Source organism: Labrus bergylta, chromosome 4, assembly GCF_963930695.1.
Source record: "Labrus bergylta chromosome 4, fLabBer1.1, whole genome shotgun sequence".
In the NCBI taxonomy this organism is placed as follows: Eukaryota; Metazoa; Chordata; class Actinopteri; order Labriformes; family Labridae; genus Labrus; species Labrus bergylta.
The window spans coordinates 621,429-633,629 of NC_089198.1; the positions used below are offsets into that span (position 1 = coordinate 621,429).

Genomic DNA, 12,201 nt, shown 5'->3' on the forward strand with positions numbered 1-12,201 from the left:
CAATAGGACATGGAGCGAGAAAGACCGAGCACACCCAAGCCCTTCCAGAGAGGGGGCGTGGTCAGACACAGCTCATTTACATATTTAAAGGTACAGACACAGAAACAGCCTGTTCTAAGCAGGGCTGAAATAGAGGGGTTTATAGACATGATCAAATACAGGATCAGAGTGGATTTAGAACAAGAAACTTCACACACATGTTTTGAGGAGCTCTGAGACTTATTTAAACTGAAGAAGAGGAGGAGGATATGTGACCTTTGACCTGATGATGCAGATGAATCGATAGGATGAAGAAAATACTGGAGCTGCAGATCTTCAGGCTGAGCACAGGACGGTGAACACTGACGTTTCTCCAGTGCTTCTGGCGTCTCAAAAAGACTAAAGTGAGCTGAGTGCAGGTTGCTTATTTAAAACAAAGCAGAAATACACGTTGCACGCCGAAGAGAACGCCGGCGTTCAGACGACTTTTACTGGAGCACTTTGACGAGAATTCAGCTTTGACACAAACCCCAGGTTGAGTTTTTCATCCTCTGTTTCCATGTTGGCGTTCCGTTTCTGCTCCTGGTTCTTTAAGAGGATAAATATTAATACAGTTTTGCTTCATCGGTGTGACCTTGTTCTCCGGTTCTCCTGCAGGACCTGCAGAACCTCGGAGCTCGGAACGTCTGCCTCATGACGGACAAGAACCTGTCCCTCCTCCCCCCGGTGAAGGCCGTCCTCGAGTCTCTGGCCAAGAACGGAGTCAATTACAAAGTCTACGACAACGTCCGCGTGGAGCCCACCGACACCAGGTGAGAAACAGAAAGCACACAGGTGAGGTCCACTTTAGACTGCCAGGTCAAAGGTCAATTGTCAAAGGTCGCTCAGGTGGGTTCTTTCCCCAGCTGAACAGATTCTTTTTATACAGATCCGACTCTGTTCAGAAACAAAACTCGATCTGGTCTGACTTGGTTTCAGGTCTTTCAGGTTCCGGGTCACTGTCTGCGTCCTGATTGGCTAACGAGGCAGCATTTATTCTGACAGGTGTTCAGATGTCTGCAGGTCCGTTCTGGAGTGAAAAGTGAGCTAACGTCGCCTCTGTGTTTCTGCGTTCCAGTTTCAAAGAGGCCATCGCGTTTGCCAGAAAGAACTCTTTCGACGTGTTTGTGGCGGTGGGCGGCGGCTCTGTGATCGACACCTGCAAGGCCGCCAATCTGTACGCGTGTCACCCCAACGCCGACTTCCTGGACTTCGTCAACGCTCCGATCGGGAAGGGGAAGCCGGTCACCGGAGCCCTGAAGCCGCTCATCGCAGGTAATGGGACACACTCATGTCACCATGGCAACCGCTGAGGTTAAAGCTGACTGGATGGTAGACTGAGGGGGGCGGAGTCAGAAGGCTGTGAGGACAGTTGATGGTTGGTTAATAAAGGTGTCAGGTGGTAAAATAAAAGATGCTGAAAGACGTTTAATAAATGAGAAAGTGATTCAAAGAACAATGAAGAAGTCAGGTGACATGTCATCGTCCAATCAGAACATGTTATGACTGAAGGCTAACCAGAGTGACCCGTGTTTGGAGGGAAGGTGGCGTGTTGAAGTTCTCGTCTTGTCTTATCTGTCAGCGTCAGCTCAAGGTTCCTGTGAGAGTGAAGAGCACACAGGTCAAAGGTCACCTGCTCACATGTTTCTGATTGTACTTTAATCTTCAGTTCCAACGACAGCAGGGACCGGCAGCGAGACCACCGGGGTCGCCATCTTCGACTACGAGCCTCTGAAAGCCAAAACAGGTAAAGGAGTCAGGACTGCTCTCTGCATGTGATAACTGCATGTTTCACACTCCTGAACAATGCTGCTGGGAGTGACGATGACATCAGAGTCACTCTGAGCTGTGATTGGTTGTCTGTGTTCAGGTATCGCCAGCAGAGCCATCAGACCCACGCTGGGCATCGTGGACCCGATACACACACTGAGCATGCCCGAGAGAGTCGCCGCCAACAGCGGCTTTGACGTGCTCTGGTCAGTGTGTGTGTGTGTGTGTGTGTGTGTGTGTGTGTGTGTGTGTGTGTGTGTGTGTGTGTGTGTGTGTGTGTGTGTGTGTGTGTGTGTGTGTGTGTGTGTGTGTGTGTGTGTGTGTGTGTGTGTGTGTGTGTGTGTGTGTGTGTGTGTGTGTGTGTGTGTGTGTGTGTGTGTGTGTGTTTCTCTGTGTGTTTCTCTGTGTCTCTGTGTGTGTGTGTACTTCATGTTCTTTGTTTCAAACGAGAGAACAACAGTGTGACTCACCTGTGGACAGGTGACCTGAGTGATTCTGTCTTATCCTCCTGACCTCTCACCTGCATTCAGCTCAGCTCAGCTTCAGTGTGAACGTTAACTTTAACGACAGGACGCCGCCGCGCGTGTTAATGATTTTAGGACGCAGTGAAGAGAGAGCACACAAACAGACTTTGTTCAGGTTTGTACAAACGTCTTTATGTCATCTGAAGTGAAAGCAGAGCTACGGGGGCTGCACTGTGGTCCAGTGGTTAGCTCTCAGAGTGAGGGGGTCCATGTCCTATTGTTTACGGTGAGAAGGCAGACTCAGAGGGCAGAACAAACACCTAGCTGTGGGAGTGTCACCCACCTGGGGGAGGGGCTAGTGCCCTTTGTGATGTCATGAAGGGAAAATCTCCAAACGGCCTGTTAGAGCACACATTTTCAGAAAAGTGGAGCCGGCAGAAGACGGAGAGGATGGACTTTTCTCATCATTGGGGGGTTTGTAGACGGACTGGAGACTGTTTGACAGAGGTGATTAAGCAAGTATTTTAATTTTTTTAATTTTTTTTAAGTTATCTTCTATCTATCTATCTATCTATCTTTTTGAAATGAGTATATATCTTTTAAACTTTTAATAAAATAACTTTTAAATATTTTTTCATTTTAATCTTTGCTGTTATTCTGACTGATTTACGTTTTTTTATCTTATGTTTAAAGGTCCCATATTATGCTTTTTCTCGGTTCTAGCCCCCCTCAATAAAAATTTGTCAGTCCGACGTCATTGTCAGTGTGAGATCACTGATCTAAGCCCATTGGCTCGTTGTGGCAAGCCCTGCAGCTCATGTTGAAATTTGAGAGAAGCGTGCTGAGCAACTGACCAATAACGACAGAGCGGATTGGCAGACCAATCAGAGCAGACTTGGCCCACGTGGGGTCTAACAGTGTGGGCTCAACAGAGTGTAGCTGACGGACTCAGAGCGTAGAGGGAGCAAGGAGGAGCAGTTCATGAAAACAGACACTTTTTTTTTTTTTTTTTAAGATTTATTTTGGGCTTTTCGTGCCTTTAATGCAGAGAGAGGACAGTGGATAGAGTCAGAAACCAGAGAGAGAGAGAGGACAGTGGATAGAGTCTGAAACCAGAGAGAGAGAGAGGACAGTGGATAGAGTCTGAAACCAGAGAGAGAGAGAGGACAGTGGATAGAGTCTGAAACCAGAGAGAGAGAGGACAGTGGATAGAGTCTGAAACCAGAGAGAGAGAGGACAGTGGATAGAGTCTGAAACCAGAGAGAGAGAGGACAGTGGATAGAGTCTGAAACCAGAGAGAGAGGACAGCGGATAGAGTCTGAAACCAGAGAGAGAGAGAGAGGACAGTGGATAGAGTCTGAAACCAGAGAGAGAGGACAGTGGATAGAGTCAGAAACCAGAGAGAGAGAGGACAGTGGATAGAGTCTGAAACCAGAGAGAGAGAGGACAGTGGATAGAGTCTGAAACCAGAGAGAGAGAGGACAGTGGATAGAGTCTGAAACCAGAGAGAGAGGACAGTGGATAGAGTCAGAAACCAGAGAGAGAGAGAGGACAGTGGATAGAGTCAGAAACCAGAGAGAGAGAGGACAGTGGATAGAGTCAGAAACCAGAGAGAGAGAGGACAGTGGATAGAGTCTGAAACCAGAGAGAGAGAGAGGACAGTGGATAGAGTCAGAAACCAGAGAGAGAGAGAGGACAGTGGATAGAGTCAGAAACCAGAGAGAGAGAGAGAGGACAGTGGATAGAGTCAGAAACCAGAGAGAGAGAGGACAGTGGATAGAGTCTGAAACCAGAGAGAGAGAGGACAGTGGATAGAGTCTGAAACCAGAGAGAGAGAGAGGACAGTGGATAGAGTCAGAAACCAGAGAGAGAGAGGACAGTGGATAGAGTCAGAAACCAGAGAGAGAGAGGACAGTGGATAGAGTCAGAAACCAGAGAGAGAGAGAGGACAGTGGATAGAGTCTGAAACCAGAGAGAGAGGACAGTGGATAGAGTCTGAAACCAGAGAGAGAGAGGACAGTGGATAGAGTCAGAAACCAGAGAGAGAGAGGACAGTGGATAGAGTCTGAAACCAGAGAGAGAGGACAGTGGATAGAGTCAGAAACCAGAGAGAGAGAGAGAGGACAGTGGATAGAGTCAGAAACCAGAGAGAGAGAGGACAGTGGATAGAGTCTGAAACCAGAGAGAGAGAGAGGACAGTGGATAGAGTCTGAAACCAGAGAGAGAGAGGACAGTGGATAGAGTCTGAAACCAGAGAGAGAGAGGACAGTGGATAGAGTCTGAAACCAGAGAGAGAGAGAGGACAGTGGATAGAGTCTGAAACCAGAGAGAGAGAGGACAGTGGATAGAGTCAGAAACCAGAGAGAGAGAGGACAGTGGATAGAGTCTGAAACCAGAGAGAGAGAGAGGACAGTGGATAGAGTCTGAAACCAGAGAGAGAGAGGACAGTGGATAGAGTCAGAAACCAGAGAGAGAGAGAGGACAGTGGATAGAGTCTGAAACCAGAGAGAGAGAGAGGACAGTGGATAGAGTCTGAAACCAGAGAGAGAGAGAGGACAGTGGATAGAGTCAGAAACCAGAGAGAGAGAGGACAGTGGATAGAGTCAGAAACCAGAGAGAGAGGACAGTGGATAGAGTCAGAAACCAGAGAGAGAGAGGACAGTGGATAGAGTCTGAAACCAGAGAGAGAGAGAGGACAGTGGATAGAGTCAGAAACCAGAGAGAGAGGACAGTGGATAGAGTCAGAAACCAGAGAGAGAGAGGACAGTGGATAGAGTCAGAAACCAGAGAGAGAGAGAGGACAGTGGATAGAGTCAGAAACCAGAGAGAGAGGACAGTGGATAGAGTCTGAAACCAGAGAGAGAGAGGACAGTGGATAGAGTCTGAAACCAGAGAGAGAGAGAGGACAGTGGATAGAGTCAGAAACCAGAGAGAGAGGACAGTGGATAGAGTCTGAAACCAGAGAGAGAGAGAGGACAGTGGATAGAGTCAGAAACCAGAGAGAGAGAGGACAGTGGATAGAGTCAGAAACCAGAGAGAGAGAGGGGACAGTGGATAGAGTCTGAAACCAGAGAGAGAGAGAGGACAGTGGATAGAGTCAGAAACCAGAGAGAGAGGACAGTGGATAGAGTCTGAAACCAGAGAGAGAGAGAGGACAGTGGATAGAGTCAGAAACCAGAGAGAGAGAGGACAGTGGATAGAGTCAGAAACCAGAGAGAGAGGACAGTGGATAGAGTCAGAAACCAGAGAGAGAGAGGACAGTGGATAGAGTCTGAAACCAGAGAGAGAGAGAGGACAGTGGATAGAGTCTGAAACCAGAGAGAGAGGACAGTGGATAGAGTCAGAAACCAGAGAGAGAGAGGACAGTGGATAGAGTCAGAAACCAGAGAGAGAGAGGACAGTGGATAGAGTCTGAAACCAGAGAGAGAGGACAGTGGATAGAGTCTGAAACCAGAGAGAGAGGACAGTGGATAGAGTCAGAAACCAGAGAGAGAGAGAGGACAGTGGATAGAGTCAGAAACCAGAGAGAGAGAGGACAGTGGATAGAGTCTGAAACCAGAGAGAGAGGACAGTGGATAGAGTCTGAAACCAGAGAGAGAGAGGACAGTGGATAGAGTCAGAAACCAGAGAGAGAGAGGGGACAGTGGATAGAGTCTGAAACCAGAGAGAGAGAGAGGACAGTGGATAGAGTCAGAAACCAGAGAGAGAGAGAGGACAGTGGATAGAGTCTGAAACCAGAGAGAGAGAGGACAGTGGATAGAGTCAGAAACCAGAGAGAGAGGACAGTGGATAGAGTCAGAAACCAGAGAGAGAGAGGACAGTGGATAGAGTCTGAAACCAGAGAGAGAGAGAGGACAGTGGATAGAGTCAGAAACCAGAGAGAGAGAGGACAGTGGATAGAGTCAGAAACCAGAGAGAGAGAGGACAGTGGATAGAGTCAGAAACCAGAGAGAGAGGACAGTGGATAGAGTCTGAAACCAGAGAGAGAGAGGACAGTGGATAGAGTCTGAAACCAGAGAGAGAGGACAGTGGATAGAGTCTGAAACCAGAGAGAGAGGACAGTGGATAGAGTCTGAAACCAGAGAGAGAGAGAGGACAGTGGATAGAGTCTGAAACCAGAGAGAGAGGACAGTGGATAGAGTCTGAAACCAGAGAGAGAGAGAGGACAGTGGATAGAGTCTGAAACCAGAGAGAGAGAGGACAGTGGATAGAGTCAGAAACCAGAGAGAGAGAGAGGACAGTGGATAGAGTCTGAAACCAGAGAGAGAGAGAGGACAGTGGATAGAGTCTGAAACCAGAGAGAGAGAGAGGACAGTGGATAGAGTCTGAAACCAGAGAGAGAGAGGACAGTGGATAGAGTCAGAAACCAGCGAGAGAGGACAGTGGATAGAGTCAGAAACCAGAGAGAGAGAGGACAGTGGATAGAGTCTGAAACCAGAGAGAGAGAGGACAGTGGATAGAGTCTGAAACCAGAGAGAGAGGACAGTGGATAGAGTCTGAAACCAGAGAGAGAGAGGACAGTGGATAGAGTCAGAAACCAGAGAGAGAGAGGACAGTGGATAGAGTCAGAAACCAGAGAGAGAGAGAGAGGACAGTGGATAGAGTCAGAAACCAGAGAGAGAGAGAGGACAGTGGATAGAGTCTGAAAGCAGAGAGAGAGAGAGAGGACAGTGGATAGAGTCAGAAACCAGGGAGAGAGAGGACAGTGGATAGAGTCAGAAACCAGGGAGAGAGAGGACAGTGGATAGAGTCAGAAACCAGAGAGAGAGAGGACAGTGGATAGAGTCTGAAACCAGAGAGAGAGGACAGCGGATAGAGTCTGAAACCAGAGAGAGAGAGAGGACAGTGGATAGAGTCAGAAACCAGAGAGAGAGAGGGCAGTGGATAGAGTCAGAAACCAGGGAGAGAGGACAGCGGATAGAGTCTGAAACCAGAGAGAGAGAGAGAGGGCAGTGGATAGAGTCAGAAACCAGGGAGAGAGAGGACAGTGGATAGAGTCAGAAACCAGAGAGAGAGAGAGGACAGTGGATAGAGTCAGAAACCAGAGAGAGAGAGAGAGGACAGTGGATAGAGTCTGAAAGCAGAGAGAGAGAGGACAGTGGATAGAGTCTGAAACCAGAGAGAGAGAGGACAGTGGATAGAGTCTGAAACCAGAGAGAGAGGACAGCGGATAGAGTCTGAAACCAGAGAGAGAGAGAGGACAGTGGATAGAGTCTGAAACCAGAGAGAGAGGACAGCGGATAGAGTCAGAAACCAGAGAGAGAGGACAGTGGATAGAGTCTGAAACCAGAGAGAGAGAGGACAGTGGATAGAGTCAGAAACCAGAGAGAGAGGACAGTGGATAGAGTCTGAAACCAGAGAGAGAGAGAGGACAGTGGATAGAGTCTGAAACCAGAGAGAGAGAGAGCGGGGAATGACATGCGGAAAGGGGCCACGGGTGGAAGTGAACCCGGGCCTACCGCTCGAGACGAAAGTCTCAATACATGGGACGCGCGCCCTAACCATTGCGCCATGTTGGGGTTGTATCAAGTCAACTTTGGTTATATTCTTTAATAATTATACTTAATTATTAATAATATAAATAAAATATCATTAAACTATGTTTAATCTCGTTTTGGGGCACCAACCTGTAATCAGGTAAATATAACCAAAATATCACTCAAATCAGTCTCAAATTAGTTATTTAATTACTAATATTATTAATAATGAATAACTATATTTAATAAATTGAAGGTGTGAAATCCGTACACAAAGCCTTCTCACCCAGCTTATATCACAATGCAAATACACCAGTAACCACAAACAACTGCTCTCTTAAATTATAACAGAATTTATTTAAACAAAGCAACATCAATCCAAAATCAATGAACTTAATTAAACAAATAACTATTATAAACTAATCTAAGCAACAAACATTATCAAGCAAAGGCTTGTGGATGAGGTGTAAATGTGTGTGTGTGCAGATGAGTGTGTATGTAGATGTGTGTGAGAGAGAGAGAGAGAGAGAGAGAGAGAGAACAAGATGGTGGAGAGAGACAATGCACCATGTGGCTTCGTCACATGGTGACAAAATGGTGGACAACAAAGGAAGCCGTGTGGCTGCCTTTTGAAATAGTTTGAGCTCTCTGAGCTGAGTTCAGTCACTGTTACTTAAACACCAGAAAGCCAGTGGCCGGACTTTGATTCAATGGCAGGTACACTGGTCTTTCTGATTGTGAAAGCCGTTGACTGAAGGTAAACTAGCATAGCATTAAACACATAGACGAACACAGCAGTTCATTACAATAAAACAAATGCAGCAGCTTACAACAGATAATATACAGAATGTGACATCTCGTCAACAATGATGCATAATTATCAGTGGGTATAAAAGAAACATAACTATTTCTGAAACTATTTCTGCCCAGACCAAAGCTCTTACTTGGGGTAACTCCTGGTGATCGTTGCAAAGTTGGTTAGATCGTCACTCTGTTGAATGTTAAATCAGCAGATTCAGGCAGGTTTCCTTCGTGGCAGATGTAGGAGGAGGGTAGCAGGATTCAGATCTTCAACCAGAGCGCTGCTCTATAGGGTCTTCTGGTTGCAGGAGCCAAGTTCTTTATGTGTTCTTGTGGATTCAGGGATCAGTGGGCTTCCTTCAGCGCTCCTGTCCAGTTGCGTTCAATGACGTCTTACGAAAAATCAAAGGAAAGAAACTCTTCTTTTTGCTCGAACCTGATAGCATCTGATTGCGCCCAAAACTCCTGAAAATATGCCGTGGAAGTAGTCAGCTCAATCCTCTGATGCTTGAATTCAGCATGTGAAGAGCTACCTATACTGAGCAACCTCAGCTCTGGAGTTTAACTTATGTAAGCCAAGAGGAGGAAAGGCTTTGTCTCGAATGATGGAGTCCATCATATGGAGAGGGTATCCTCTGGTGTCGGCAGACCACACTTGAAGAGAAGGAAGCAATGCCTGGTGATTGCTTTTAAAGACGTGAGCAGGCCTCCTCCAATGAGGATAGAGAATTCAGACACCCCCCCACTTTTCACACCTATTTGTTGGTTTCTGTTGGGGGCTTGCTGGGCTAAGACCCCTTTGTTCAGTTCCCTCCAAAATACTCTAGTCAGGCTTGAGAACTGTGATACAGGCCTGAGTCGCTTGTCCCATGCACATGGCTGAGGCCCAACAGCCACCAGCGTGCCCCAAAACAGAAACTTTTTTAGAACTTTATCTATTGTGAACGTACAAAAGTAGGAACATAGATTAAATATATGAACCCCAAAAAGGGCATAATATGGACTCTTTAATTTGATTTTGTGCATTTATTAATTTATCATTTTTATTTCCTTCAGTCACGCTCTGGAGTCGTACACCGCCCTGCCTTACAACCAGAGGAGCCCCTGCCCCCCCAACCCCATCAACCGCCCCGCCTACCAAGGCAGCAACCCCATCAGCGACGTCTGGTCCCGCCACGCCCTTAATGTCCTCGCCAAGTACATGAAACGGTAACAAAAAGTTGAAATCAGCAGAACCACAGAGGACCCGAACAGGTTCTCTGTGGAACTCCACTTAAGGTTTAAATCAAACAGAGCTGCTGTTCTCCTCGTTTACGAGAAGATGTCGGAGGTTTATGATGTGTTCAGGTTCTTTATCTGCGTTTCAGAATCAACACATTGAATAAAAACACAAAAAAACATAAATCTGTTGATTATATATTTCTTAATATTAAATGACAGTAAATAATCCCGTACTGTATCAAACAGAGACGGGCTAACTGGCTGATTTGTAGCTGAAGGCTGCTGTGTGAACTAGCGCCGTAAAGACGTACTCACTTCTCACCAGATGACCTCGACCCGCTGACAAAGTTACATAGTGCTGAAAACAGGCGAGCGGGGCGCTCTGTGGATGCCATGAGAGAGACGCCATCCTCCCTGTTGGTGCTTCCATTAGATCGACTGTTTGAAGGAGGAGGAGTTACAGAGTGTCGCTTTAGGATTTTTCCGAACCGTGAGCAGGATTCCTGTTAGCACGATGTGTGATCGTTTGTTTGTTTGCAGAGCGGTGCGGGACCCTGAGGACCTGGAGGCCCGGTCCAGCATGCACCTGGCCAGTGTGTTTGCTGGGATTGGTTTTGGAAACGCTGGAGTTCATCTGTGGTGAGAGAATCGTCTCTGCTCACGTTAACCTCCTGAACATTTACAGATGTCACTCAAAGCTAACACTCCAGATTCTGGCCTGCAGTGCCTACATGTACCAGGATGCTTTGCGTGCCACATCGGCACTTTGCTGCCACCCTGTGATTCTACAGACATTTATGATACGACAAAGTCAGAGAGATGCAGAGACGATGACCTCGTCTCTCAGCTCACAGTTTATTAATAACTCTTAAAAGATCATAAACTCTGCAGGTCGTCACCTCTGACAGAGAAATATAAAAATATTAATAAATGTAATAAAAGTATGCAGCGTCTCAGTGATCAAAGTGTTCCTCTGTGCAGTCACGGGATGTCCTATCCGATCGCTGGCAACGTGAAGACTCACTCAGCGAAGGGTTACAGCGTGGAGCACGCCCTGGTGGTGAGTGACGAGAAGACGACATGGACCAGCTGTTTTCTTATGAAGACGACGTTTAGTTAGAGAAATGTTTGCGTCTATAACCGTCAATAAAATGTGTGTGTGTGTGTGTGTGTGTGTGTGTGTGTGTGTGTGTGTGTGTGTGTGTGTGTGTGTGTGTGTGTGTGTGTGTGTGTGTGTGTGTGTGTGTGTGTGTGTCCTCAGCCTCATGGTCTCTCAGTCGTCCTCACGTCTCCGGCCGTCTTCAACTTCACAGCTCCAATGTGTCCAGAGCGCCACCTGGAGGCTGCAGAGATCCTTGGTATCTGTTCATAAAGCACAACACACACAAAACACAACCTGCACTCAGACAGACTCTGTGAGGCGTTCAGGTGCATTAACAGACTCTGTGAGGCGTTCAGGTGCAGCGACAGACTCTGTGAGGCGTTCAGGTGCATTAACAGACTCTGTCAGGCTTTCAGGTGCAGCGACAGACTCTGAGGCGTTCAGGTGCATTAACAGACTCTGTGAGGCGTTCAGGTGCATTAACAGACTCTGTGAGGCGTTCAGGTGCAGCGATAGACTGTGATGCGTTCAGGTGCAGCGACAGACTCTGTGAGGCGTTCAGGTGCAGTGACAGACTCTGTGAGGCGTTCAGGTGCAGCGACAGACTCTGTGAGGCGTTCAGGTACAGCGACCTACTCTGTGAGGCGTTCAGGTGCAGTGACAGACTCCATGTTAAGGTACAGTTATAATCCCTCTGTGTTGCGTTCAGGTGCAGACATCAGTCAGGTGAAGCGGGAGGATGCAGGTCCTGTTCTTGCAGACACGCTGCGTCAGTTACTGTACGACCTGAAGGTGGAGGACGGACTCGCTGCTGTGGGCTATAGTAAAGACGACATCCCGGATCTGGTGAAAGGAACCATCCCTCAGGTGTGTTGTGAGCTCACCTGCAGCCTGTCATATGTCACTGTGGGGACTCAGGTGTGAGCTCACCTGCAGCCTGTCATATGTCACTGTGGGGACTCAGGTGTGAGCTCACCTGCAGCCTGTCACATGTCACTGTGGGGACTCAGGTGTGAGCTCACCTGCAGCCTGTCACATGTCACTGTGGGACGTTTGAGATAAAACTGTTTCTGTTTGGCTGTTTCAGGAGCGAGTGACCAAACTGTCCCCCAGAGAACACACCGAGGAGGACCTGAGCCTCCTGTTTGAAGCCTCTATGAAGCTATACTGACCACACAGACACACACATACACACACACACACACACACACACACACACTGTGTCTTTAAACTGATCTCCTGTCTGCTTTGTGTTGAGCTGCAGTTCCTCTAACAGCCACTAGATGGTACTGTTTCTCCTCTGACACTCACCTCTACCTCATTTTATATAAACAATGTTTCAATCAAA

At 47.5% G+C, this 12,201-nt stretch overlaps 1 protein-coding gene across 1 annotated transcript in view; it reads left to right on the forward strand.

The window, feature by feature from the left end:
- LOC109977385 (hydroxyacid-oxoacid transhydrogenase, mitochondrial) overlaps positions 1-12,201 on the forward strand; it is a 14,589-nt gene extending 2,388 nt beyond the window's left edge. The window contains exons 5-14 of the mRNA XM_065953452.1: positions 637-791; positions 1,097-1,293; positions 1,688-1,765; positions 1,889-1,994; positions 9,587-9,739; positions 10,292-10,390; positions 10,733-10,811; positions 11,013-11,109; positions 11,563-11,720; positions 11,941-12,201. Of these exons, the coding sequence (XP_065809524.1) occupies positions 637-791; positions 1,097-1,293; positions 1,688-1,765; positions 1,889-1,994; positions 9,587-9,739; positions 10,292-10,390; positions 10,733-10,811; positions 11,013-11,109; positions 11,563-11,720; positions 11,941-12,024 (1,206 nt within the window). The 3' untranslated portion in view covers positions 12,025-12,201. The remainder of the gene's footprint in view (positions 1-636; positions 792-1,096; positions 1,294-1,687; positions 1,766-1,888; positions 1,995-9,586; positions 9,740-10,291; positions 10,391-10,732; positions 10,812-11,012; positions 11,110-11,562; positions 11,721-11,940) is intronic.